The following is a 27856-nucleotide window of genomic DNA, read 5'->3' as shown; positions in this document are numbered from 1 at the left end:
TAGCACGTAAGGTATGGTTTGCCGATCCTAGATGGGTTGTTCCGGGAATCGACTCTGTGTTGGTTTTTAGGCCTCTTCTAGGATTAGTTTTACGTTATCTTTCGTATCCGCCGGGCTCAACTACGTGTAGGACGTTCCAATTATGCGGTGAAAGCCCTAAACCGTCAGTAGATTGATTTAACTTGGTATTGATCAAGCAGGATCCCCATGTTATCGTAGATCCAATACGAACCATGGATGAATCGGCTCCTTGAGCTGATTCACAGGATAACCTGAGAGCCGATCGAGGCTCGGATTTAATGTTTACGTGTCTGCCATGCAGGAAACTAATCGAAGCAATCCATCACCTTCCTGACCAGGTATAGGTCAGGTGGCACGCCCTCGCAACAGCCAGGACGTGTGCCGGAGCTTTGCGGGCCGTCGCCCGAGGGACCAGGACCCACCAGCAGTTCTGGGAGCCTCCCGGCTCTTCGTGTTGCTCGTCGCTGCTCGCCGGTGGGTTTTGGCAGGCAACAGATATAAACTGTTGCTCACAACAGGATACTAAACATCTTAAATTTCAATGTGGCTTTAGTGAGGAAGTTTTAATTAAGAACTATAATTGGAATAACTATATTCATTTTGGGTTCGAAGAGGTAGAACAATTTGTCATATTTATGGGAGCCTCTGAGATAGAATCCTTCATTGCTAAATATTATGAAACTTGTGTTGTTTGTAAGGACCTTAAAGATTATGTCTCTTCTATCCTTAATTTTTGCATAGAAAGCTACAGTGATAATCCTTATATCATTGATTATAAAGAGAGACTATTAATGCACAAGAATGCACTCACAATTTGCAGGAACCAGTGGAAGAAGAAATTGCTGAACTTGAAAGCTCATTGGATGAAAAAGAGGAGGAAATTGATGAACCTGAAAGCTCATTGGATGAAAAAGAAGAGGAGAGTGATGAACAGAAGGAGGAAGAATGGATTAGCTACCCATGCCAACCTTCTAATGAGAGTAACTCTTTATCTCTTACATTATTTGATTGTCCTCCATGCTTACCAAAGGAGGATGCATGTTATGTTCCTGTGGATTCTCTTGAAATATTCCCTATGAGTAAAACTTGTGAGAATAATTATGCTACTATTATCTATGATAATCCATGCTACTTTGATAAATTTTATGATAATGCTTTGTTTGTGCCTGATGTCGAAATGCATGGTACTAAAGAGTTCTGCTTGGCAAATGTTTATGATAAATCTCTAGATGATGGTCCTATGTTACTGGATAATATTAATTGTACTACTAATAATGAAAATGGGATTGGAGAAGTCTTGACTTTATCTATGAGTCCCATATCTCTTGAGATTGATCGATCATCTTGTTATATTATTGATAAAAGTGGGTTTGAAAGTTTTAATCCTACTATTTTTGAGCTTGATAAAAATTATATGTTTGTGGATCATGAAAAGCATGCTCCATATGCTAGTTATATTGTTGAGTTTATTCATCAAGCTACTGAAAACTATTATGAGAGAGGAAAATATGGTTGTAGAAATTTGCATGGTACTAAAACACCTCTCTATATGCTGAAAATTTTGAAGTTGCTCTTGTTTTATCTTGCTATGATTATCACTTTGTTCTTCATGAATTAATTTGTGTACAAGATTCCTATGCATAGGAAGTGGGTTAGACTTAAATGTGTTTTGAATTTGCTTCTTGATGCTCTCTTTTGCTTCAACTCTTATTTCTTGCGAGTGCATCATTGAAACTACTGAGCCCATCTTAATGGCTATAAAGAAAGAACTTCTTGGGAGATAACCCATGTTTTTATTTTGATACTGTTTTGTTGTGTCTTGGAAGTTGTTACTACTGTAGCAACCTCTCCTTATCTTTATTTTATTGCAATGTTGTGCCAAGTGAAGTCTCTAATAGAAGATTGATACTAGATTTGGATTACTGCACAGAAACAGATTTCTTGCTGTCACGAATCTGGGTATGATTCTCTGTAGGTAACTCAGAAAAATCTGCCAATTTACGTGAGTGATCCTCAGATATGTACGCAACTTTCATTAGTTTTGAGTTTTCTGATTTGAGCAACGGAAGTACCTCTTAAAAATTCGTGTTTACTGGCTGTTCTGCTTTGATAGATTCTGTCTCTGTTTTTTGCATTGTCTCTTGTGGACTTTAAGTGAGGCTTTCTAGACATGGAGAGCTGTAGCTAATGTTTTATTAAGTACTTGCAATGTGTCACTATAGGGCTAAAGTGGATTAAAGTTTTTTGAGTACTAACCCCTCTAATGAAGTTTATGAGAAGTTTGGTGTGAAGGAAGTTTTCAAGGGTCAAGAGAGGAGGATGATATATGATCAAGAAGAGTGAAAAGCCTAAGCTTGGGGATGCCCCCATGGTTCATCCCCTGCATATTTCAAGAAGACTCAAGCGTCTAAGCTTGGGGATGCCCAAGGCATCCCTTCTTCATCAACTTATCGAGTTTCTTCTATTGAAACTATATTTTTATTCGGTCACATCTTATGTGCTTTACTTGGAGCGTCTGTGTGTTTTTATTTTTGTTTATGTTTGAATAAATTCGGATCCTAGCAATCCTTGTGTGGGAGAGATACACGCTCCGCTTTTTCATATGAACACTTGTGTTCTTCGTTTTACTTTTAATGTTCAATGACAAAAGTTGGAAGCTATTGCATTTATTGCTATTTGGTTGGAAACAGAAAATGCCTCATATTGTCTTGGATAATTTGATACTTGGCAATTGTTTTGACCTCTCAAGTAGATCATGATTAAGCTCTTGCATCATGTAGTTTAAACCTATTAGTGGAGAAATACCGTAGAGCTTGTTGAAACTGGTTTGCATGATTGGTCTCTCTAAGGTCTAGATATTTTACTGGTAAAAGGGTTTGAGCAACAAGGAAGACGAGTGTAGAGTTTTATAATGCTTGCAATATGTTCTTATGTAAGTTTTGCTGTACCGGTTCATACTTGTGTTTGCTTCAAACAACCTTGCTAGCCAAAGCCTTGTACTGAGAGGAAATGCTTCTCGTGCATCCAAAACCTTGAGCCAAAACTTATGCCATTTGTGTCCACCATATCTACTTACTATATGGTATTTTCTGCCATTCCAAGCAAATACTTCATGTGCTACCTTTAAACAATTCAAAAGCTATTATCTCTTATTTGTGTCAATGTTTTATAGCTCATGAGGAAGTATGTGGTGTTTTATCTTTCGATCTTGTCATTTACTTTTGAGAGACTTTCACAATGGACTAGTGGCTTCATCCGCTTATCCAATAATTTTGCAAAAAGAGCTGGCGCGGGGTTCCCAGCCCCCAATTAATCGACCTTCATTAATAATTCTCTTCACATGTTTTGCTCTGATTCATCAGTAAGCAACTTAATTTTGCAAATAGACACTCCTTCATGGTATGTGAATGTTGGAAGGCACCCGAGGATTCGGTTAGCCGTGGCTTGTGTAAGCAAAAGGTTGGGAGGAGTGTCATCTATAAATAATGAAACTAAAATACATGTGTAAACAAAAGAGAAGAGGGATGATCTACCTTGCTGGTAGAGATAACGTCCTTCATGGGAGCCGCTCTTGAAAGTCTGGTTGATAAGGTAGTTAGAGTACCCATTACCATTCGTTGACAACAACAAACACCTCTCAAAACTTTACTTTTATGCTCTCTATACGATTTTAAAACTTAAAATCTCTAGCACATGATTTAATCCCTACTTCCCTATGCGAAGGGCCATTCTTTTACTTTATGTTGATTCAGTTTACCTACTTCCTTCCATCTTAGAAGCAAACACTTGTGTCAACTGTGCATTGATTCTTACATACTTGCGTATTTGCATTCATCATATTACTTTGTGTTGACAATTATCCATGAGATATGCATGTTGAAAGTTGAAAGCAACTGCTGAAACTTAAATCTTTCTCTGTGTTGCTTCGATGCCTTTACTTTGAATTTATTGCTTTATGAGTTAACTCTTATGCAAGACTTTTGATGCTTGTCTTGAAAGTACTATTCATGAAAAGTTTTGCTATATGTTATCTATTTGTTAGCAACTATAGATCATTGCCTTGAGTCACTTTATTCATCTCATATGCTTTACAATAGTATGATCAAGGTTATGTAAGTAGCATGTCACTACGAAATTATTCTTTTTATCGTTTACCTACTCGAGGGCGAGCAGGAACTAAGCTTGGGGATGCCGATACGTCTCCAACGTACCTATAATTTACGATGTTCCATGCTTGTTTTATGACAATACTTACATGTTTTGCTTGCACTTTATAATGTTTTTATGCGTTTTTCGGAACTAACCTATTAACAAGATGCCACGGTGCCGGTTCTCGTTTTCTCGTTGTTTTTGGTTCCGGAAAGGTTGTTCGGGCAATATTCTCGGAATTCGACGAAACAAAGACCCAAGTATCTTATTTTTCCCGGAAGATTCCAGAACACCGAAGGGGAGACGAAGATGGGCCAGGGGGCCCCACACAACGAGGCCACGCGGGATCCACCACGGCGCGCCGGCCTATGGGGAGGGAGCCCTGGCGCCCTTCCGACTCTGCCTCTTCGCCTATTTAAGCCCTGGTGACCTAAAACTTCGAGACCAATTGACGAAACTCCAGAAAGACTCCAGGGGCGCCGCCACCATCGCGAAACTCTAATTCGGGGGACAGAAGTCTCTGTTCCGGCACCCTGCCGGGACGGGGAAGTGCCCCCGGAAGCCATCTCCATCAACGCCACCGCCTCCATCATGCTCCGTGAGTAGTTCCCCCATGGACTACGGGTTCTAGCCGTAGCTAGTTGGTATTCTCTCCCCCATGTACTTCAATACAATGATCTCATGAGCTGCCTTACATGATTGAGATTCATCTGATGTAATCGGTGTTGTGTTTGTTGGGATCCGATGGATTGTTACATTATGATTAGTCTATCTATAAAGTTTGTGAAGTTATTGTTGCTGCAATCTTGTTGTGTTTAATGCTTGTCACTAGGGCACGAGTGGCATGATCTTAGATTTGAGCTCTATAATTATTGCTTAGATTGTATCTACAAGTTGTTTGCACATGTCTATGTCTGGAACCCGAGGCCCCAGAGTGACAAAGAATTGGGATAAGCTGGAGGGAAGGCGTAGGTATGAGGATCACATGTTTTCACCAAGTGTTAATGCTTTGCTCCGGTGCTCTATTAAAAGGAGTACCTTAATTTCCAGTAGATTCCCTAGAGGCCCGGCTGCCACCGAGCTGGTAGGACAAAAGATGTTGTACAAGTTTCTCATTGCGAGCACGTATGACTATATATGGAAAACATGCCTACATGATTAATAATCTTGATATTCTGTCTTAATGCTATTTCAATCCTATCAATTGCCCAACTGTAATTTGTTCACCCAACACTTGTTATTGGAGAGTTACCACTAGTGTAGATAGGCTGGGAACCCCGGTCCATCTCTCATCATCATATACTCGTTCTACATGTCATTGGAAGTAGTATCAACTATTTTACGGTGCCATTGCTCTCGTGTTACTATTACTCTGCTGTCTGTGTTACTCGTTACTACTGCTCTCATATTACTGCTACTTTCACATCACCCCTGTTACTAGTGCTTTTCCAGGTGCAGCTGAATTGACAACTCAGTTGTTAAGTCTTATAAGTATTCTTTGTCTCCCCTTGTGTCGAATCAATAAATTGGGTTTTACTTCCCTCGAAGACTGTTGCGATCCCCTATACTTGTGGGTCATCAGTCGGCCTCAGGACCGATTGGACCGGCCGTGGCACCGGCCGGCCCGGCGCCGACCGGCCCCTTGACCGGTGCCATCCGGAGCCATGCACTTCATGGCACATACGCGTCCCGGTCACGGCCCGGTCTGGACCGGCCTGGTCCGGCCTCACACCCGGTCTGACCAGCCGGTGGACCGGCTGCCCCTGCGCGGACCGGTCCCTGCTCTAGTGCCAACCAGAGGCATGTTCTGTAAGACAAAGACCCGCCCCGGTCCCAGCCCGGTCCCTGCTCCAGTGCCAACCAGAGGCATGTTCTGTAACACAAAGATCCGCCCCGGTCCCAGCCCGGTCCCTGGTCCGATTTGGACCGGACGATCCGGTCTCAGGCCCGGTCTGACCGGCTCCTGCGCCGGATGTCCCGGCCCCAGGCCCGGTTGACCGGGCTCCTCGAAGATTTGTTGAGCTGGATAAGTTGCAACGGTCATATTTCGTGGGACCATATAAATACCCCTTATCCTACCTCAGAACACTTAGGCACTACGTTACAAACTGTTCTTGAGCTCTCTCTCTCTCTCAAATTTAAATAATTTTTAAATTTGTCATTTATTTATAATCTTAATTAAAACCAGCAAACAAACCGAAAACAACTTGGATCGAGCGACGCACGCCTGAGTGTGCAACCATCTATCTAGCGGAGGCCCGGGTCGTTTACGCTTGAGCGATCCGGTTCTTTGCATCGCTTAAAGCGATACATAGGACCTCCCCGTTGAAACCAAAGAGATTTATTGTTTTCATTCGACAATTGCAAGTATTCTATCGAGTTACTTCCATACTACAATATGCGGACGATACAATTCTTTTTTTGGAACATGATCTCCAGAAAGCGGTTAATATGAAACTAATATTATGTCTGTTTGAAGAGCTATCAGGGCTTAAGATTAACTTCCACAAAAGTGAGATTTTTTGTTTTGGAAAGGCCAAGGAGGAGGAAGACCAGTACAAGCAGATCTTTGGATGTGATGTTGGTACTCTCCCCTTTAGATACTTGGGTATTCCTATCCATTACAAAAAAAACTCAGGAATTCTGATTGGTATCCGGTGGAGACCCGATTTGAAAGTAAATTGTCTGGAAAGGGAAATTACTATCCTACGGTGATAGGCTAGTCCTTATCAATTAAGTGTTAACTAGTTTACCTATGTTTATGTTGTCTTTCCTACAAATACCTGTTGGGGTAAGGAAACGTCTGAACTTCTATAGATCTAGGTTCTTTTGGCAGTCTGAGGAGAATAAAAAAAAATCGACTTACAAAATGGAATATTGTGTGTCGATCTAAGGATCAAGGCGGCTTAGGTGTTGAGATTCTTGAAATTAAAAACAAATGTCTATTGAGTAAATGGCTCTTTAAACTCCTCAATGAAGAAAGGGTGTGGCAAGAATTGCTACATAATAAAATACCTAAGACAAAAGACTTTATCTGATGTGCAGGCTAAGCCTACGGATTCTCCCTTTTTGAAGGGGTTGATGGAGGTTAAGGGGGAGTTTTTTTCTAGTCACTACTAGGAAAAGGCCTATAGATGAAAATAGCACTACCGGCGCACCAGCAAATCCATGCGCCGGTGGCAAAATACCGCTGGCGAGCCATGTTAGGCCGCGCCGGCGAAGAACCTATCATGCTCGGCGCACAAGCAAATTTAGTGCGCCGGGAATAAAATTCGAAGAATTCCGGCCGGAAACAAAAAATCTGGGCACCTTACCCCGGCGCACCTCTATGGTGGTGCGCCGGTGGTACACAATTTACCACCGGGGCACCACCATAGAGGTGCGCCGGGGGTAAGGTGCCTAGATTTTTCTCTCCACCCCCCCCCCCAGGAATCGCCTTTTCAGTTTTCGAAAAAATAAAAGAAAATGATAGAAAATTCAAAAAATAAAATCCTTTGAACTGCCCATGTATTATGTAATCTAGCTTTAATAAAAATTTGAAAAAATGAATTTCGATATATTATGCAAAATGGCGTCATCTTTCGGTAAAACGGGATTTCTGGTTGCACACGACCTTCGATGAAAAACTTTTTTATATCAAAATCTATCTACGCGAAATTTCCTATCCGAATTCAACGGCCTACGGCCATTTACCGATTTTTTTGATTCCCAAAATTCGAAAAGGAAAACAGAGTTTTTTGAGGTTTTAGATTTGGATGAAAAAAAATTAAAAAGTACCCCGGCGCACCACCATACTAGGTGCGCCGGCAGTAACCTCTACTATATAGGCGCAGACTAGCCTCCTCCTCCTCCTCTTCCACTTCTCCTCCTCCTCTCCTCCTCCTCCTCCTCTTCTCCTTCCTCCTTTTCTCCTCCCTGACGGGCTCCTCCTCCTCCTCCGACGACGACGACCTCCTCCGGCGACCTCAACCTCGGGCCTCCTCCTCCTCAACCTCGGGCCTCCTCCTCCTCAACCTCGGGCCTCCTCCGGCGACCTCAACCTCGGGCCTCCTCCTCCTCAACCTCGGGCCTCCTCCTCCTCCTCCTCCTCCTACTCCGGTGACATCCTCCCTCCGGTGACATATTCCTCCTCCTCCTCCTCATACTACACATCGGGCCTCCTCCTCCTCCACCTCCCTCCTCCTACTCCGGTGACATCCTCCTCCGGTGATATCCTCCTCCTCCTCCTCCTCCTCATACTCCACCTCCGGTCACCTCCTCCTCCACCACCACCTCCGGCCTCCTACACCTCCTCCTACTCCTACCTCGGCGCAACAACGACAGGCCCACATTCATGGTTTTCGAGGACGAACCCGAGCTAGATCTAGATAAAAAATTGAAAAATCATACCGCCGGCGCACCTGGCCTGGTTCGCCGGGGATAATTCATGTTACTGTTGGCGCACCAGCTGGTGCGCCGGCGGTAACTCATTATCACCGGCCTGTTCCCACCGGCGGGCTCTGGTGCGCCGGCAATAGCCGTTTTTGGTGCGCCGGCAATAAGGCTTTTCCTTGTAGTGAGTGGTTCTTTCAAAGTGGGAAATGGTATGTGTACCCGCTTCTGGGAAGATACATGGCTAGGGAAAACACCTTTACCACATCAATATCCGACTTTATATAATATTGTACATCACATGAATGTAATTGTTGCCCATGTGTTAACTCAAACACCACTGAATATTACTTTTCGTAGAGTATTGAGTGGTAATAAGTGGACTTCATGGGTAAGTTTATGTCGAAAAATTGATGAGGGTAAATTTAAATGAGGATAATGATCGCTTTGTTTGGGATCTAACACCCATGGGTCTTTTTACGGTTAAGTCTATGTATGAAGATCTTATGTATGATCATACTCCTTTTTTGCGAAAGTATCTCTGGAACGTTAAAGTTCCCCTTAAGATTAAAATCTTCATGTGGTTTTTGAGCAACAAAGTTTTGCTAACAAAAGATAATTTAGTAAAATGACACTGGAATGGGTGTACGAAGTGTGTTTTCTGTGGGGATTGGGAAACCATTCAACATCTTTTTGTGGAGTGTCCTTTAGCTAAACTTCTTTGACGGACGACTAATTTCACTTATGATCTTCCTCCTCCATCAAATATTACTAATATGTTTGGTAACTGGCTGTGAATTGAGTAGATAGACAATCTAAGGCTTTTATTCGAATTGCTATATGGAGGGTCAGAAATGATATTATCTTTTTTAACAGGAAAAACTCTTTTCACTTTTTGCAGGTTATACATATGATGGTACACTGGGTCCAGCTTTGGGCCTTCCTTTCGCCGGAGGGTCAGCGGGATGCTATGGCTACTGGATGCACACGGCTCCTGATGGTCGCTCAGAATATCTTGTGCCAGCGTCATACTAGGAGGCTTTGCTGATGTGTACTCATGCTATGTTATGCTTTTTTCGCTGGTTGATTTTTGTATCAATCCTTAGCGATGCTTGAATTGTAAACAGTTTGTGAACAATTTATTTAATAAAAGGCCGTGTGCATCATCATGATGCAGAAGCCAGGGTACATCCCCATTTTGAAATAAAAAACTTCCGTGCGATTGACCCATTTGTATTGCCTATCCGAGAGAACAATTTCTCTAAAGACTGAACTTTCAATAATTGCAGTAAAAACAAAATACCAATGCACATTAAAATTATCATTAACAATTTCTCTAAGCACTAGACTTTCAGCTTGACTTTTTGTGGCCTGTTGCTACACATGCTGTCAGCCGTGTGCTTTCTTCCCAGTTCTGACTTCTCAGGAGCCACCTTCGCATGTGGTTGCGCCATCCTGCCCCAATAACAGGTTTAGCAAAATTTACTCAACAAGTAAATTATCGGCCTATTGAAAAACCAGCCAAGATTAAGGTCCATCAAGCAACCAGGATAAACTATACACGCAGTCGAATGCAAGTTTGCGACCTACTCTAAATCTTCAAAATATCTACGCTCCAAAATTGATAACAATTCCCTCCTGTTGCACTCTACTTTTCTACTTTCTGGCGTTTGGGAAGCAGCGACTGCTTCATCCACTGCTCACACTCCTCCTTCGTGCCCCGGGGATGCACGAGCTGCCACTTCAGTTCCCTGTGTAACTGGGAGGAAAAATAAATCCTGTGTTAATGACATCGAGAAATAGGACAACGTGATTGATCTCTTACAAAGGGAAGGGAAGCATCAGCATGTACCCAGTTTCCAACCAAGCGACCTTTTGGAATCTGCAAAACTCTCTGAATGTCACTTCCATCTAGCAGCGGTTTTTCCAACTTGTTCCATACACCGTCAAGGCCTGAAGAACCGAATACAAAGGTAAAAACTAGAACAGCAGACCACATACATGAATTTTAGACGGGCGGTTATAAGACAATCTCACAATCACGTTAAGTCTATACATAAGAAACTGAAAATAACTCTCCGACCATCAGTTAAGTTCTTTACCAAGGTCAGTTATCAGGAGCTCAACTCTCACATATTTCTCTTTCCTTCTTTGTAGCTCAGCCTGGCTGAAGGAACCAACTTGTGGATACGACAGAGTGGATATCAACAGTGCCACACGCCAAAGCTCCTTTATCTCATATAATACAAGTCCTGAAATGCTTACACTGTCACAAAATTCTGGTGTCGTAGAATGCCACGAATGAACTACCAACTGATATTCCAACAAGTTAAATCCATAGGGCAAAAAAATAAATGAAGAATTCGGCATCATAAAAATGGAATTATAGAGAACCCTTCAATATTAACAATGTTCAAATTTTAGAACAAGCATGTTAAGCGCCAACCTGCCAAAACACGATTTACCCTGTCTGTTGGTATCTCAAGATATTCATCATTCAGTTTCTCTCTGAAAGTTTCCACATTTCCGTTTGACTCGAGGACAAGAATTAACTCCGCAAACTTTTCACTTGCAGTATGCACGTTAAGAATCTTCTGAAGACAGAAAAATCATGAGAAATTAGAAACCTAAGACGTAGAATATGCAGAACCAAATGCTGCTGGGGCCTGCTCAGAAACTGTACCGTTTTAGCATCAGCTTCAAACTTTAGAGAATTCGCAATAATATAGCTAACAATAGAAACCTGCATATGGTGCAACAACCTTGATAGATTAGTTGTTGATAAACAACAGAGGAATCGGAAAGTGCCGATTAAGGAGCTTTCTAGTTTACTACTAATAAACTTGCCCACGTCCAAGAGTGGTCCGCTAGAGCCTAGAAGCCTCAACCATAATTATAGGAAGTCGGAAGAAGAAAAACAATTTCATGGGCAAACAACCAGCTCCTAAATATTTGAAGCATGCTAAATACAATTTCTTGAACTTCAGGAATGGGGTACATGTACCCAAAATTAACAAATGAATATTCAAATCAAAAGGTTTCCGACAAGAGTCCAGCTATGTGATCAAGCTTAACAGTGTGATGGATCTTATGCTAGGTTGTAACCATGTGAGTATGTGACTGCATTGAGTAACAGTCAGCAAACATTTTACTGGACAATGTAAGTTGGTGAATTGTAATGCTCTACGAGGTGCCGTGGACATCATACTTGAATGAATCTAGATATCCAAGAATGCAAACATCGGGCCCTTTTCCACTCCTTAGGAAGTAGAATAAAAAATATAATCACATATGTACCCAAAATTATTGACAATGTAATCTCTCATCCTAAATGATTTTCCAGTTTCTGCATCATAAAGAACCCACCAAATTCGCTTAACTAAAGCAACTAATTTCCAGATCCATCTTACTACTGAAGAACCATGACCACGGTACACCAAATATTCTCTAGAGAACAATTCAACATAATCTAATTACATAATAATAAAATTTTCTTCCTGCTTAAGCAAATAAGGTTTCCGAATTAGAAAAGGTTAAAGATTATTTACTAGTAGCATATGTTCCCTCCATTCATAAATATGTGTCGCAGATTTGTCTACACTCGCATGTATGTAAACGCATAGTGTCTACATGTGAATCTAGACAAATCTTCGACAGTTATTTCCGAACAGAGGGAGTTGTATTTATACAAAGAAAAAACAATGGCCTGGATGCACCAAGGCTGCGCTCTCAAGTTTGAGCTCACCTCCTTAAATATTTACTATTTGCATCAAAATAAGTTTGAAGATTGCATGAGTTAGATGTTACCTTTTTTGATTTTTTGACCATGTACACCATATTTCGAACTGGATAAAATAGTGCACTATACAGGAAAAGCCTTCGCTGTTCATCCTAAAAGTGGAAAACAAGAGGAAATTGATTGTAAGTAAATCTTGTTTCTTGTAAGCCATAGCATAAAGCGTCATTCTTTTTCTAACAGTAGGAGGAAACTGTAGTGAGGATCATAGTATTGCATATCTCCGGAGTAACAATACTACTTGTCAGATTAAGGAATTTCATGCTATTCTTAAAAAGCAGACCTGCGACTTGGAAGCAGAACCACCTTTGAACACAGAGGAGCCAATCAACTGTGCAAGATTCCATGCCGCTTCAATATGTGAAACACATAGCCTGGATAACAGAAGATACGAGACGTGATGGAATTGAACTAAATATGCCAATGAAAATAAACAGACCAGTGCAAATTGTTTCATTGTAAAACTGTACAGGCACAGAAGTCTGAAGTTTAAATGTGCGAGACATAATTGCATATACTCAAAACATGGAATAATTACATATCAGAGAAAGTACATACCAATCAGGCTTGTCAAGAACTGGAGGATCCGGTTTCTCAGGAAATTCAAAAACAACGTAAAGTAATCCCAAATCACGGATATAGCACATTGCATTAACCGGATCTTTGCCTAACATCATATGGTCAACCTGGACATTTTACACTGTATAAAATTGGGACCTAAGGAAACATGGATTAGCAATAAGAAGTGTAGAAGTCAAACCTCAATACCAATACGTTCTCTGCTAATCTTGCCACGAAGACCCGATTTCACCTCTTCATCAGAAGCGGCTTTTTTCAAATCTTCAGCTAATGTAAAGCCAAATCTAGCAGCTGCGAGAGATAAATATTAGCACATCAAACGAAAAATAAATGTTCGAAGTCACTGCTCCACTATTTTAATTCATGACTAGATCAGGCATATGCACAGCCTCACAAGTAAATGAACTATGAATTGATTACTTATGAACACACAGAAAAGATTATTGAGTTAGAAACTAGAGAACATTTTTATTAGTTTTATTAAGCATAGATTACCCCAGTAGTGGGCTTTACATGTCATATATTATCAAAGGATAGCAAGTCAACTTATACTCCTTCATAATATTAATAGTTTAGATAATAGTATCATAAAAAAACAAATAAATACCGCAATAGAAAATTGCATGATGTTTGAATATACCAAATCGGATCGCTCGAAGAACCCGGAGGGGATCATCCAGGAATGTAGCTTTGGCAGGTGAAGGAGTAGCAATGAGGCCATTTTTCAGATCTTGATGACCTTCATAGAGTACAGGATCAATTATGATTATGTAGAAGCGTGAACTTAAAAACTGGTCACACGAATTTATAAACCTGTAATAACGACTAAAGTCACCTCTTCCAGTCAAATCTTCCAATGATTTAGTTGTGATATTATAGAATAAGCTGTCGAAATTAAAATTTCAGAGAATACCATGTAGCAATGAAAGCATAACTCTAAATAAAAAATGATCTCATTGGAAAATGGCAACTGATATTACCTATTGATTGTCAGGTCTCTGCGGAGTGCATCTACTTTGGCTTCACAGTTCTCCTGCTCGTAAAAAAAGCATAACGCTAAACTGGTTGTAACAACCTTAGAAAGCAATGAAAGGGAAGGAGGGATGGAAATCTGAAGCGTGCAAAAAAATAAGTTTGCACAAATTGAACCCTACAAAATGCCCCTTGTAACATTGCAAGAAGAGTCTTTGAGAAATACATAATAACAAGGGCAACAAAATGGGTATGCACAGAGCTGCTCATACCACGATGGGAATACGACTGTTTTCAGCATATGTTTCAGACCGCAAGTTGAGAAAATCAATCGAGACTTCACAGATTTTCATCTTCGCGGTCTCCAAGTGCTTAGATTTGTCAGGATTGCTGCAAGAAACTATAATATGTCACAAATTCATGATAAAAGGAATTTTAATGCACATGTTAATGCGACAAAGTATGGTACACTTAGGAGCATATGGGTACTACTCTGCTTGGATCAGATACCGGCCTTTCATGCGTCAGTTTAAAATTGTCATGCCTCAGTTTAAAATCAATTAAACAAAATTTGAATGTACTGTATGAAGGTGTAAAGTTTATGGATATAAAGGGTTGTCAACCATTGCTGTTAAGTTTGACCATAGAAGCAAAAAAAAAGACATTAGCCATGGCAGCAGTGCGATTACTTGTCAGAGTTATTAGCGCAATACAGATTGCATACCGTTGGCTAACACAAACTGTTTTCTGCTCCTCGCCTATCCACTCTAAGTACTTGTTCACTTGGTGACAGAAATCTTGGCCCGTCATGTTGTTATCAAGCGCGACGTCGATGTCGTCAGACTCTTCCCCCAATAGCTGCCGACGACATGCCAAAGCAAGGGTTAAGTCACGAAACCACCTTGTAGTAGATAGAAATCATTTCATAAACTGCAAGTTAAGTCCAACGCTTTTTATTTTCTCAGCCCAATCATATATAGATTTCGATACTTGTACGGTTCGTCTTCTAGAAAGAACTTTTAATGATCCCCTGCATTAAGAAAAGGAAAGAAAAGAAAAGGCGATCACCTTGTCTCTGACCCATCCGCCTGCGACGCGGAGCTGGGTGCCGGGGCAGTAGCGGTCGACGGCGCCGAGGAGGCGGTCGAAGATCCGCTGCTCAAGCTCCGTGAGCACGATGCCCTGCTGCTGCGCCTCCGCCGCCATGGCGGCGAAGGGGCGGTGGGCGGACCGGAGAAGCCGAAGGCTGGAGGCGCTCAGCTTGGTGCCGGGTTGAAGGGGAAGCAGCCGTGGCGAATCGAATTGGCGGCAGCAGAACGGCGCCAGCGAGCGGCGGTTCCGGCGTGCGAGTTTTCTTCTCTCTGGAACGGTAGGTTACGTGCGCGCTACGTGTGGAAACTGAAAGCCCAGGGGAGGCCTATTCTCCTCTGGGCCTGCTCGATCTGGTGCCAACTCAAAGCCCATCAAACAGTGCCCGGAAGGCCGCTTCTCCGTTCGGCCCGCTCCGGGTGTCCTCCTCCTGAGCGGTCCGCCGTCCCAGCTCACCGCACTTCCTTGCCACCGGCCGTCGCCGCCCGAGCGGCGGCTAGGCGCTGTCCGGGCTTTTGTCCATCTTAGCAGACGCCGCTGCTTCCGCGATGCCTGACCGGTGTTACGAGGAGGAAGCCCCGAGGCGGGTGAATGCGCCTCCGCCGGGGAGCTGAGCCGAGCTTAACCATGATCTATTCGCCGAACCAGGCAGGTCGCACGTCGGTCGATTCGGCTGCTGCTCTCTTCCTGTGCTGCTTCGCCGCAGGTATCGTTCGACCTGCCTGTGCTCCTCCGTTCTAGTAGTAGCTTTTTTCAGTTCCAAAGTGTCCGACGAAATGTTGTTAATCCATCAATTCCATCTGCGCTTGTCTCCCCTTTGCGCTTGTCTCCCCTTTGAATGGTTAGATTAGACGAGGACAAATCGAAATTTCACCATTTTTTTTTCTTGAACTTGAAATTGCACCAATTTGATGCTATCGGAAATTCTGAATGTGATATAATAGTGCGACTGGCCTGAATAGCTCAGTTAAAATTACAGCACCAATTTTGCGCATCCAAGAAGGGCGACTCGGCATAATCCATGGGCTACAAAACACTTATATAATGACAAAAACCTTGCTTGCCAGATCTGTCCTGGTTTGCTGCATGCAGCGTCAGTCAACGATATTTTTACTTGCAGCTAGGTGCTGTTTCTGCAAAAAAAATTCCTTTTCAAATGGTGCTAGGTGTTGTTTCTGCATTTTTTTTCCTTTTCAACTGATGCTAGTGCTGCAATTAACCCGCAACACTAGATGGCGCTTGGTGCTTGACTTGTCGCTTCTCACAGATCATAATCTATCACCATTGGATTGGGACAGTAAACCGAGTGCCATCCTCCTTCGCACAGTTTCACTACAATAAATTAACATTGACTAGTAGCTCCACGGAAAACTAGATTTTATCTGATATCGCTGTCTGATGGTGGTTTCTGTTCAACGGAAGAATTATCAACAAGGGTCGCAACCGCACGCAACTGGTCTACCAGGCATGATTGGACTAACGACCTCGGGGGAAAGGATAACCACACATAAACCTGAGTTAATATTTATTCTCACGAATACATCACTACACTATCGTCGGATGGGTTATTAGTACCAGCGTACCACTGTACCGGTATATATATCTTTCTTTGTTTGGCTGCCCGAGGACATGTTGCAGGTTCAGAACTTTTGTTAGACTAATGGCTTCCATTCGTTGGGCGCTGTTGCTCTTTCTTGCACAACTCCCCTTACTAGCCACCTCCAGCGCTCGCAGTGATGGTAACCTCACACTGTGGTGCCATCCAGACCAGGCTGCCGCGCTCCTCCAATTGAAGCAGTCCTTCTTGTATACGCAATTCACCACTACTATCCTTCCTTCTTGGCAAATTGGCACTGATTGCTGTTTCTGGGAGGGTGTTAGCTGCGACGCTTCTTCTGGTCTTGTCACTGTACTTGACCTCAATGGTTATGGACTACACAGTTATGGTTTCGATCCTGCGCTCTTCAGCCTCGAATCTCTTCAGCGACTTGATCTAAGCATGAACTGTTTAAGGGGTTATAGCTACAGCAGCACTGCTGGAGAGTTCGACAGGCTCGCCTTGCTAACTCACCTCAACCTCTCCAATTCATGCTTTAGTGGCCAGATACCTATAGGCATCAGCAGACTCATAAATCTTGTTTCTTTGGATCTTTCAAGTCGTTCAGTTTCCCCTGGTGATGATATTACCACTGCAATATACAGTGCCAACACTCTGCAGGAACCCAATTTTCAGACCCTGGTAGCAAACCTCAGCAATCTAAGAGAGCTCTACCTTGATGAAGTGTATATAATGTCTAGCAGTGGAGAAGGGTGGGGAAAATCTCTTGCAAGATATGTTCCTCGTCTTCAGGTTCTTAGCTTGAGGCGATGCAGGCTGAACAGTGCTATTGATAGTTCCCTGTCGAGCCTCAGTTCTCTCGTTGCGATCAACCTCGGATCGAACAATTTTCCTGCTGGTCCAGTTCCAGAGTTCTTCGCGGATTTTCTCAACTTAAGAGTGCTTCAACTCTCTAATATGAGCCTTAAGGGGTTGTTCCCTCAGAGATTCTTTGAGCTAAAAAACCTTAGGGTCCTCGATTTGTCCTTCAATCCGGATCTCTCGGGATACTTCCCAAAATTTTCTCATGCAAATTCTCTAGAGACTTTGAGGCTAGAGGGCACAAACTTTTTCTATGATAAACGAACTTCTTCCAGCAATCTGAAGTCACTGAAGGAGTTAGGTCTTGGTGGGAAATTTCTGTCGTTGGATTTTCTCTCTTCATTTGGTCTACTTGGTTCTGTACGCCAATTGGAAATCAATCAGATCAACTCTAAAAGAGACTTGGGATCAATTCTTTCATGGATTCGAAACCTAAAAAACTTGAAGCGCTTGACACTCTTTGGATGCGACTTCTCTTTGATAATGCCTTCATCCATTGCAAACCTCAACGGTTTGGTAAGCTTGACGATGTTTGATTGTGACCTCCCTAGGCCAATACTATCTGCAATTGGTAATCTCAGGGATTTACAAGACCTTGGTATGTCTGACTGCAAATTACATGGTTCAATGACATCTTCAATAGGCAACCTCACAGATTTAAGAAGCTTGTACATGGAGAGTTGTGAAGCTTGTGGGCCTATGCCGGCAGCAATCGGTCATCTCAAAAATTTGAAAAGGCTGACTATCATTAATTGCGAGTTTGCTGGGGCAATACCATCTGCAGTTGGCAACCTCACTAACTTGAAAAGCATGGTTATTTTATTAAGTCATTTTCCTGGGCCAATACCTTATGCGATTGGGCAACTCAAAGAACTGACACAACTAGTAGTTGAACTCGGGAGCATTTCTGGGAGAATACCAAGTTCAATTGGCAATTTAACTCAACTGGCAGAATTGAGTCTGTATGCTAATTATCTGAGCGGTAAGATTACATTATGCAAATTCAATTACTACTGTATTATGTTTTGTATTTCTTGGAAGCCACCAAATAGTGAAAAAAATGCCAAGCACAAGAAAACAAACAGCTCAAACAAATCTATATATTAAAGTGTATAAGTGGCGAGTATTGGTACACTACAATAGTGAGGGAAATGTTTTAAAACCTTATATATTAATAGTCGTATGACATTGCCATCCCCTTATGTATAAGTATACCTGTTTAATAATTTATTTTATATTTTTCCTGAATACCATCCCATTCTAGATGGTGGGATACATGATTTGAGAAATATTTTTTCGCTCTTAGCATCAAACTATCACATTCACCCAACACTATCGAATCATATGGTGTGAATCCCATTCGACCTGACCCCACCAACTAAGAAGCTATTGTTTCTCCCTACACACCCAGCTCACTCCACCGATGGGGATGACTGCCAAAACCTATGACTGAGGCTTTCCCTCTTGTATGACAACTCTTACCATATGAGGCTCAAGATGATCCAGGCCTGATGTGGGTTGATGCACGGTGCCATGTCAGAAATTAGCAGAACATTACCTTCAGGTTTGGTGGATGGACATTCAAAATGGTACAGCAGTGAATGGGCGGACCAATTTCATATTTGAATAATTAGAGTTTGTTGATAAATAGGAGCTTGCCAATTCTTGTTCTTGTGTTCGGTTCTCTTGGATATATACCGTTTGAATTGCACAAGGACAATAATAACTTTTATCATATTTTCCACTCTTTTCGCAGGGAAATTCCAGCAGCTATTTTCGCTCTTCCAAAATTACGCGGCTTGAATCTTGGTTGGAACGAATTTTCTGGTCACATCGAAGAGTTCGACGCGGCATCTTCATGCTTGGTGTCAGTGTTCTTGAGCAGAAACAAATTGGCAGGACAGTTTCCCAAGTCATTCTTCGAACTCACAAGTTTGGTTGTTCTACGTATTGATGGGAACAACTTTGTAGGTTCAGTGTATCTTTCATCGTTTTCGAGGTTAAGAAATCTTGCTATTTTGAGTCTTTCACACAACAAGCTCTCTATTACAGATAATGAAGGAAATAACTCTTCGTCCTATCTCTCTGGACTTAAAGAGTTGGGTGTTGCATGTTGCAATATAACTAAAATTCCTAGTATTTTAACACATCTTAATGGTGTGTTTCACTTGGACCTTTCTTGCAATAAAATCAGCGGGGATATACCAAAGTTGATATGGGAGAGATGGAGCAGTAGCCTTTTACATTTAAATCTTTCGCACAACCTATTCACCGGTATGCAACTTACTTCACAAGTTCTTCCTTTCAGTTGGTCCCTAGAAGTTCTTGATCTTAGTTCCAATAGGCTTCAGGGACAGATTCCTATGCCCAACTCATCAGCAGATATTTTGGATTACTCACACAATAATTTCTCTTCGATCCTTCCAAACTTCACTTTGTATCTCAGCCATACCAGATATATCAGTATGTCCAACAACAGTATCAATGGACATATACCACATTCAGTTTGTGATTCAAGATCACTGGAAATCCTTGACCTATCACATAATAGTTTCAGAGGACAAATACCACATTGTCTATTGGAAGGCCGTATGGTTGTGTTAAATTTGAGGGAGAATCAATTCCAGGGGACATTGCCTTCCAATATTACACATGGATGTGGTCTACAGACAATAGATTTGAATGGCAATAAGGTTCAAGGTCAGCTTCCTAGAGCACTCTATAACTGTACTTACTTGGAGGTTCTTGATTTGGGAAATAATAAAGTTGTAGACACTTTTCCATCTTGGCTGGGGAGGCTTCCAAATCTTCGCGTCCTTGTCTTGAGATCCAATCACTTCTACGGTTCCATAAGTGACCAGCTTGCTGGGGATCACCAATCCAAGGAGTCCTTTTCTAGCTTGCAAATTATTGATCTCGCCTCAAATAACTTCTCCGGTAATTTGAGTTCAGAATGGTTTAGGCTATTTAAATCAATGATAGCCAAGTTCAACAGGACAGGGGATATTGTCCTTGCTCATAACGTATCAGGGTTCTATCGAGATTCTGTTGTCATAACATACAAGGGGTCGTTTGTAACATTTGAAAGGATCTTGACTACCTTAACAGCTATTGACTTGTCTAACAATATGCTGGAAGGTTCCATTCCCGAATCAGCTGGACAGCTTATTTCATTGCATCTACTGAACATGTCACACAATGCCTTCACGGGAAAAATTCCATCCCAGCTTGGCGGCATGACTGATCTAGAGTCACTGGACCTTTCTTGCAACCAGCTCTCAGGGGATATTCCACAAGAATTGACAGATCTCACCTTTCTCGGCACGCTGAACCTGTCCAGCAACCATTTGGTGGGGAAGATACCACAAGCACGCCAGTTCTCTACATTTGAAAACAGTTCATTTGAAGGCAATTTTGGTCTGTGTGGACCGCCATTGTCCAGTCCATGTGGCATTTCACCTGCTACAGCACATGTGGATGATTCTTCTCATATCGATGTTTTCTTGTTCCTCTTCGTCGGGCTTGGCTTCGGGATTGGATTTGCAGCTTCTATTCTGGTGAGCTGGGGCCTGATCGGCGAATGGTTCGTTAAATCTGCGAAAGCTTTGCGAACTTGACTTCTTTCAGATGCAAGCATGCTTTGCAACAGAAGTTATACATACAGGAGGTATTGAAGCGTCTTCCGTAGATTTTGAAAGTGAAGTACTATAAGTGTGGATTAGTAATAATTGACACTCATGTTTGCAGTGTTCTAATGTATGAAGACAACTACACCCAGAACCTAGTTGGCTAGTTATCTGTATCTGGGATAGTTTTGCCTAGATGCACTAGCCTCGTGTAAACGTGCTAGGAATACTATGGTAATGTCTGCCCTATGTGTTTCTTGTGTTCGTATGGGTGGGTGTCATAGGCAGAGTTACAGGGACTTACATAGTAATACTTTACCCTATTACATCTGGTCAAGTTTATGTGCAAGCTTTTACTGGAGATTACTTCCAAGTACTCCTACAAAGCATATGCTTTACTGGAAGGATGCTGTGTTTATTTTTGATGTTCCATGCTGTATTCCTGGTTTTATAACTCAAATGTTATGTGTATTTCTATCATGTGCCGACGTGTTCTGGAACATAAACGTGCTGCTGTGATTCGTTTCTTGTGTCAGGTACTGTTTTCTTGAAAAGATTGAGGCACTGTCGTGACATGCAAAGTATGGATGCAATCAGACATATTAGAGAGTCGTTATTGCTCTATCCGTCGGATCTTGACGGAGATAAAACTAGCTTTGTTGAAACAGAGCTGTGAACTGTGTCTAAGTGTGTTATCAAAGAGCTGTGAACTGTGTGCTGGCCTGTCTGAATGGCCCGCAGTCCCAACGCCTCGCCTGATCCGCCGAATCATTATTATCCAGTTCCAACCTTCGTTTGTAAGTGGTGTCTGCTTGATTTGGTAGCTCAATTTCCTGAAAAATAGCAGTCTCACTAATGACGAGAAAAGTCCAACCCACTGAACAGATACAGAGACTAGTGTTCCGTCAACACCCGAGAATTGTGGTCCCTGCACAATGCACGGGACACTGCACGCGTACAACTTGCCTGAGCTTCCCTTCGTGTGCGTCAATCAAAGGATACCTTTTTCTTGCTCGATGGAGCTTTCGTCTCTTGCTGCGTCATGTATCAGTGAATGATATTTCTAGTTGCAGCAACGTGCTGGGTGCTGCAATCTGCCTCTGCAACAAGAGATGCTAGTTGCTAGTACTCACACAAGTCATGGTCTAGTGCCACTTCGACCGTGAAACAAGCTCCATCCTCCTCCGAATATATAGTCTCTGTCCACTCTGAGTGGTAGTCTAGCAGCTATAGTGGAAGTCTTGCTTCACTGGAGCTTTCCTTCGGACCAGTGCATTATTGGGACGACTTGAGAGAAGACCGGCAAAAAACTTGAATTAATCTGTCACTACACTAGAATCTATGGGCCTATTGTTTCTATTTTCCGTTTGTTGTTCTCTATAAAGCCTGGCAATGCTCCTGCCTGTTCTCTCAAAGAGACAAGAAAACTTGTACACTGCCATGTTTGGACTTTGGCCAATGGCTTTGATGGACTGGGTGCTACTGCTACTACACTTCCTTGCACTCTTCTCCGCACTGGCAATCACCTCCGGCGCCCATGGTGACGGTAACCTAACTCCTCGATGCCATCCAGACCAGGCTGCAAGCCTCCTCCAACTAAAGAAATCCTTCTCATTCTTCGATTACCCCAGCCCCCTTGAGTCATGGCAGGATGGCACCGACTGTTGTCTTTGGGAAGGTATCGGCTGTAGCAATACCTCGGGCCATGTCACTGCTTTGGAACTCAATGGACGTGGCTTGTATAGTCCTGGTCTTGACCCTGCAATCTTCAACCTCAGCTCACTGCAACGACTTGACCTTAGCACGAACTATTTTGGCCAGTACAGTCTACCAGCAAGTGGCTTTGAGAGGCTCTCCTTGCTCACCCACCTCAATCTCTCCAAGTCAGGGTTTCATGGCCAAATACCTATTGCCATCGGGAAACTTGCCAAACTGATCTCCTTGGATCTTTCCGTTCTGTATTATGCCGCTCCAGAGGACTCTCTTGATGGCTATAGTACCAACATCCCTGACACCACTAGTTGGCTATGGCTGCAGGAACCCAATTTTCAGAACCTTGTTGGCAACCTAAATAATCTGAGAGAGCTCTACCTGGACGGAGTGGATATGTCTAGCAGCGCAGATGATTGGTGCGATGATCTTTCTAAATCTCTTCCGAATCTCCGAGTTCTTAGCTTGAGTTATTGTAATCTCGTTAGTCCTATTTGCCCGTCCCTCTCAACCCTAGCCTCCCTAACTGTGATCAGCATCCATGATAACTTTTACACGTCTGCCACTCCTCATGGATTGTCCATGGATTTTCTCCGTTCAAGTGTTCTTCGGCTTGCTTGGACAAATCTACAAGGGTGGTTCCCTAATAGAATCTTCCGATCAAACAGGAGAATCTAGAATGTCTAGATAATTGTCATTGTTCAGAGCTGATGTAATCTGATTTTACTATTTTAGAGCCTCCAGTACCATGTTGTTAGTTTTTGGAAAATTACGAATGCGACCTGGTGGATCATGGCAGAGAGGAAACTAGGTTGTTGATACAGAGCTGGAACTGTGTCCTAGCTGGACGGACGGCTAACCCGCTTGAATTGCCCGCCGGTGAAGAGGCAGGGGGTAGGCAGTGCATGCGAGGCAGTATCCCGTGTCCTTTTTTTCTTGAGAAGTATCCCGTGGGTTCATGCCAACCTGTGCATTCCCGGTTTAAGCGGGGTTCTGTTGGTTCCTCAAACCAGACCGTACGTGTGTAGCAGTTTGAATTGGATTGGTCTAGTTTAAACATTTCCGATAGGAGGGTTTTGCACTTCTGTTGGGTTGGCGCGGGCTGGTTAACCGGTGTAGTCGGTTTCGCACCGCTCGAGTGTCAAAGAGACGATGTACATGCGCAAGATGCTTCGTCCGGTGAATGGTTGTGCTGGATTGTAATTCGTAACTCCCGACGCTCTTACACAACGGCATCGACGATACCAAGTGCTTCCCGTCCTTCTAGGCCCTCATCGTCCGTCCACCATTCTTTGCAGCGGCGATATCCGAGAAGAAGAAATAGCTGCCAGCCGCCAGCTGCTTAGAAGAAGGCTAGGTGGTCAGAGGTCGTCACACCAGCCACAAGAAGACCGGCCTCCTCCTCACAACTCTTCTTGCACTCACGAACACCACGACAACAACAACAACTTTAGAGAAAATGAAAGCGACTGCATGCCGTCCATGAGAAGCAACGGCGACAGGCCGTGAAGGTGAAGGCGCCGTCGCCTCCATCCACCGCCAATCACTCGGCACGAGGCTCTCCATCTTCGTCGCAGTCTAGGTGCTTCTAGCACATCCCCCATATCGGCTCCCATATAGCAAGTTGGGCCAATATGGGGTTTTATGCCGGTTTTTTTGGACAGACCAGACACCGCATCGGTGGTCTGGCCAGGATATTTTTTTCAGACTGCAGCCCAAAACCGCTCTCAGCCGCTATATATCCCGGTCGGCGGCTGCGGATGGGGGTCAAACCGACCCCATCCATCTCACTGCGCTTCCTCTCCCGCTGAAGAGCAATCCGCCCCGCCACTCCACTCTCCGGCGAGCAATCTCTCCACCGCTTCTGTTCCCCCCGCGCCCGCAAGAGCCTTGGTGTCCGGTGGAGGTCGAAGAGGCCGCGGCGGAGGGAGGGTGGGCGGCGCTGGATCCGCTCCCGCGCGCAAGCTTACCGCCGAGGAGCTCGAGCAGCAGCGTCGGGCCTCCGACGCCGCCCGCATCCGCGGTTCGTACCGATACCTCCACCACGGGATGAAGCCGCCGCGCGCATTCGCGCGGCGCGAGTCCCAGTACTACCGCGACCTAGAGGCGTCGAGGTCCCGAGATCCGCCGCCGCGCCGCTCGAGCTGCAGCGAGGCGTCGAGCTCCGGCGCGCCGCGTCGCCTCACCTTCACCGAGGAGTCCAGATCGAGCGCCTCCGCCCCGGAGCCGCGGTCCGACCCCGGCGACTACGCGGAGAACGACGACATCCCCGCTCTCGCTACCAAGTTCGAGCTTGCCGCCCCCGCGCTGATGGCCGGTGACTTCGTCCCCAACGCGGCCTGGGCACGGTAACGAAGCTGCTGGAGGAGAAGAGCTGCCGCGACGCAGAGAAGGAGGAGTGGCTCCGCGAGCAGGCGGCGCAGGACGCCTGCTACATCGAGATTGACGACAGCGACTGAGCTCCTGCCAGCTCCACCGCCGCGGCACGAAGCTCCCCGGTGAGCTGTATTTTGGTAGCGACCGCGGCGGCGCCATTAACTTAGAAAGCGGGGCACTAGGCTCCGCTGTTTCATCTCTTCTCTATCGATGTAGCGAACAAAATCTAGCGCGAATGCTTATTTTAAATTTTGCAGTTTGATTTATCGTTTCTTTCTGATCTGGGCGTTCATTTTTCAATCCGGATATATATATGCTTTGGGGTGATCTAAATAGCTGCTTATAGCGTTTGGGGTTTGGGGTGCGCTAGAGATGCTCTACGAGCTGTCTCTAGCAGGTCCCGTAAACTGCAGCCTGCACTAGTTGCATCCAATCAGTTCCCGTAAAATAAAACAACAAAACTGATGCATATTTTGTTTTCTAGCTGATCGGCAGCAACGGACTTCAAAACAAAACCGTGAACCAATATGACAACAAATGTGACAATATGACATACCTTGTGAACAATGTCCGCATCTAAAATCATCCAAAATATGCGCAAAACATCATATTCACGCAATCATCCACCACCGCGACGAAGGCAAGATCAAGCCACACCACCACTTGTCGCAGCCGAACCATCATCACCTCCACTGAGAGTAGCATTCACCGTAGCGGAAGCTTCAACATGGGCTTGCGTCCTAGAGATGATTTCGGGCCTCCTCGTATCCCACCACTCTCCAGTGAAGGTATCCATGGTGATCGGATCCATGATCATCGTCCTATTCTCCCCGGCAACAAGCTCCAGCATTACCTTACTCTCCTCCACCTAGCTTGCTTCATCTCAATCTTCTTCTCATTCATGATCACCTTTGCTCACAATGTCTTGAGGGTCATCGTTTCCCATGACTTCACAAACTCATCAACTTTAGAGGCCAAGTTTGATGCTTCGGTTTTAAGCTTGATCTTCTTCTTTGCCTTCTTGTTCCCATCCGATTTTCCCATGTCCCTTCATCCATCCTCATAACTAGCATCATCCAATAGAAGTAAGATGAGTGCTTCGGTGTCCCCCACTTAGCTCCATGGTTCTGAAATGTTGGAGTTGCTTCAACTTTTTTTTTATCTGTGGAGCTACTCCAGCGTTTGGTACAAATATGTGGAGTTGGTTTCGCGGAACAGGAAAACACGGAGCGGCTGTTTATTATGTCTCATTGCCACCGGTAAGTGACCAAAACGTTACACACGTTTTATCTTTCTCCCCCTCCTCTCTTGAGCATGTTTCCCAACCCCCAGACTCTTTCCTGATTTGCCAATGCTCCCGGACGTAATGGATAACCCCCTTTTGTTTTCCCACGCCGCCTCACCCATGACGAAGTTGGTTGAGGCGGCCACAATAAGATTTCGGCGTCAGCGAGCTACAACTCGATTTGCCCAGCAACGAGAACGAATCAGACAAGTGTGACTCCGGTGGAAGGTACGTTGATTCATTCGCCGACGGCCTCAATTCGGTGGTGGCAGGCGTGAATCGCGTTGCGGTGAAGTCAAATCGGAGAAGAGTCTGGGCGTTGGGAAACATACCCGGAAGAGGAGGAGGAGAAAGATAAGAGATGAGAACGGTTTTGTCACTTATCGGTGGCAGTGGGACGTAAATAAATAATCGCTTCGTGTTTTCCTATTCCACGGAACCAACTCCACGTATTTGTACCAAAAGCTAGAGCAACTTCACAGATAAAAAAAAGCTGAAGCTGCTCCAACTTTTTAGAACCGGAGGGGGCACCAAAGCACTTGCTCATTTCTTTGGTGGTGCTTCTTGCTCCATCAATTTCACTTGTCAACGAGAAACTTCCAAAAATGTTGTAGTGTAAATGGTCTTCCGGCTGCCATTGATTTATATATATACTTCTCCATTGCAACTCCTTCCTAGCATGACTTGTTTTGGCCAGTACTCTGGCAAGTGTAGCAGATACCCCATATCAATTCGGAAATGTTAGTTTGGGCTGATATGGGGTTTTTGATTCATTTTTGGGCCAGACCAGACACCACATCGGTGGTCTGGCCTGGAAAACGGATCTAGGCCGCAGTCTAAAACCGTGAAATTTCCGTATATATGGCGGTCGGAGAGGCTGATGGGGTCAAACCCCATCCGCTCCTCCACCTCCCTGTCTCCCGCCGACGACAAATCCTTCTCCCGCCAGCGAGCAATCAATGACGCGCGCGTGTAGATCCAGCCGCTCCTCCGCCTCCCCTCCTCCCTCCGGCGAGCCATGGTGTCCGGGCGCGGGGGCGGTCAGATTGGCCGCGGTGGAAGCGGAATCGAGCGCGGCGGCAGCTCGAGCTAGCGCAGCAGGAATGGGCGCGCCGGCGAGAAGATGGAGGCGGAGAAGGTACGCTCCGACGCGGCGCGGATCCGGGGGGTCATACCGGTACCGCAACTACGGCGTCGCCGTCGCCGGCCATGTTCTCCAAGCGCGAGTCCGAGCGCTACCGCCGCTGCTGCGGCTCCTCCCCTTCCGCAGCTTCGTCGTCGTCAAGCTCCCACCAGCCGCCGTCAACGGCATTGGTGTTGAAGATGGAGCCCGACGACGCGCCGGCGCCCGTGTTCAAGCCCGGTGACTACCTCGACGACGCGGAGCTCGAGCGCCTCCTCCCGAAGCTCAGCGAGGAAGCTGGCTTCACGCTCGGCGACTTCGTCGACGATGCGGAGCTCGA

The 27856-nt window shown here is 44.5% G+C and overlaps 2 protein-coding genes and 1 pseudogene across 2 annotated transcripts; 2 read left to right on the top strand and 1 right to left on the bottom strand.

Moving 5' to 3' along the window:
* Positions 1–10042: 10042 nt before the first annotated feature.
* Positions 10043–15094, bottom strand: LOC124664162 (tRNA nucleotidyltransferase cca2-like). Its single transcript, XM_047201743.1, has 15 exons — positions 14957–15094; positions 14613–14746; positions 14161–14278; positions 13897–13949; positions 13752–13801; positions 13557–13655; positions 13098–13207; positions 12896–13023; positions 12621–12711; positions 12349–12432; positions 11225–11284; positions 10988–11135; positions 10644–10793; positions 10394–10494; positions 10043–10300 (listed from the first exon to the last, which is right to left on the bottom strand). Exons 1-15 carry the CDS (start codon positions 15092–15094, stop codon positions 10190–10192), a joined length of 1575 nt encoding a protein of 524 aa, XP_047057699.1. The 3' UTR covers positions 10043–10189.
* A 1543-nt stretch (positions 15095–16637) lies between these two features.
* On the top strand, positions 16638–21260 carry LOC124664161 (receptor like protein 28-like). Its single transcript, XM_047201742.1, has 3 exons — positions 16638–18378; positions 18937–18985; positions 19153–21260. The coding sequence occupies exons 1-3, from the start codon at positions 16638–16640 to the stop codon at positions 21011–21013; spliced, it is 3651 nt and encodes a 1216-aa protein (XP_047057698.1). The 3' UTR covers positions 21014–21260.
* A 1220-nt stretch (positions 21261–22480) lies between these two features.
* LOC124666970 lies at positions 22481–23379 on the top strand (annotated as a pseudogene).
* Positions 23380–27856: the final 4477 nt, after the last annotated feature.

This window comes from Lolium rigidum, chromosome 6 (assembly GCF_022539505.1).
Source record: "Lolium rigidum isolate FL_2022 chromosome 6, APGP_CSIRO_Lrig_0.1, whole genome shotgun sequence".
Taxonomy (NCBI): domain Eukaryota; kingdom Viridiplantae; phylum Streptophyta; class Magnoliopsida; order Poales; family Poaceae; genus Lolium; species Lolium rigidum.
Note: the sequence above shows the minus strand (reverse complement) of the source record. Positions and strands in the feature narration are given on the sequence as shown.

Bases quoted from the DNA above. Each gene is read 5' to 3' on its own strand.
- LOC124664162 (XM_047201743.1), bottom strand. From the start codon at position 15,094: ATGGCGGCGGAGGCGCAGCAGCAGGGCATCGTGCTCACGGAGCTTGAG. The intron at 13,656-13,751 runs GTGACTTTAGTC...TACTCTATGAAG, and splicing joins GGAAGATTTGACTGGAAGAG to GTCATCAAGATCTGAAAAAT. The intron at 12,712-12,895 runs GTATGTACTTTC...TCTGTTATCCAG, and splicing joins GTTCTTGACAAGCCTGATTG to GCTATGTGTTTCACATATTG.
- LOC124664161 (XM_047201742.1), top strand. From the start codon at position 16,638: ATGGCTTCCATTCGTTGGGCGCTGTTGCTCTTTCTTGCACAACTCCCC. The intron at 18,379-18,936 runs GTAAGATTACAT...GTGCCATGTCAG, and splicing joins GTATGCTAATTATCTGAGCG to AAATTAGCAGAACATTACCT. The intron at 18,986-19,152 runs GTACAGCAGTGA...CTCTTTTCGCAG, and splicing joins GTGGATGGACATTCAAAATG to GGAAATTCCAGCAGCTATTT.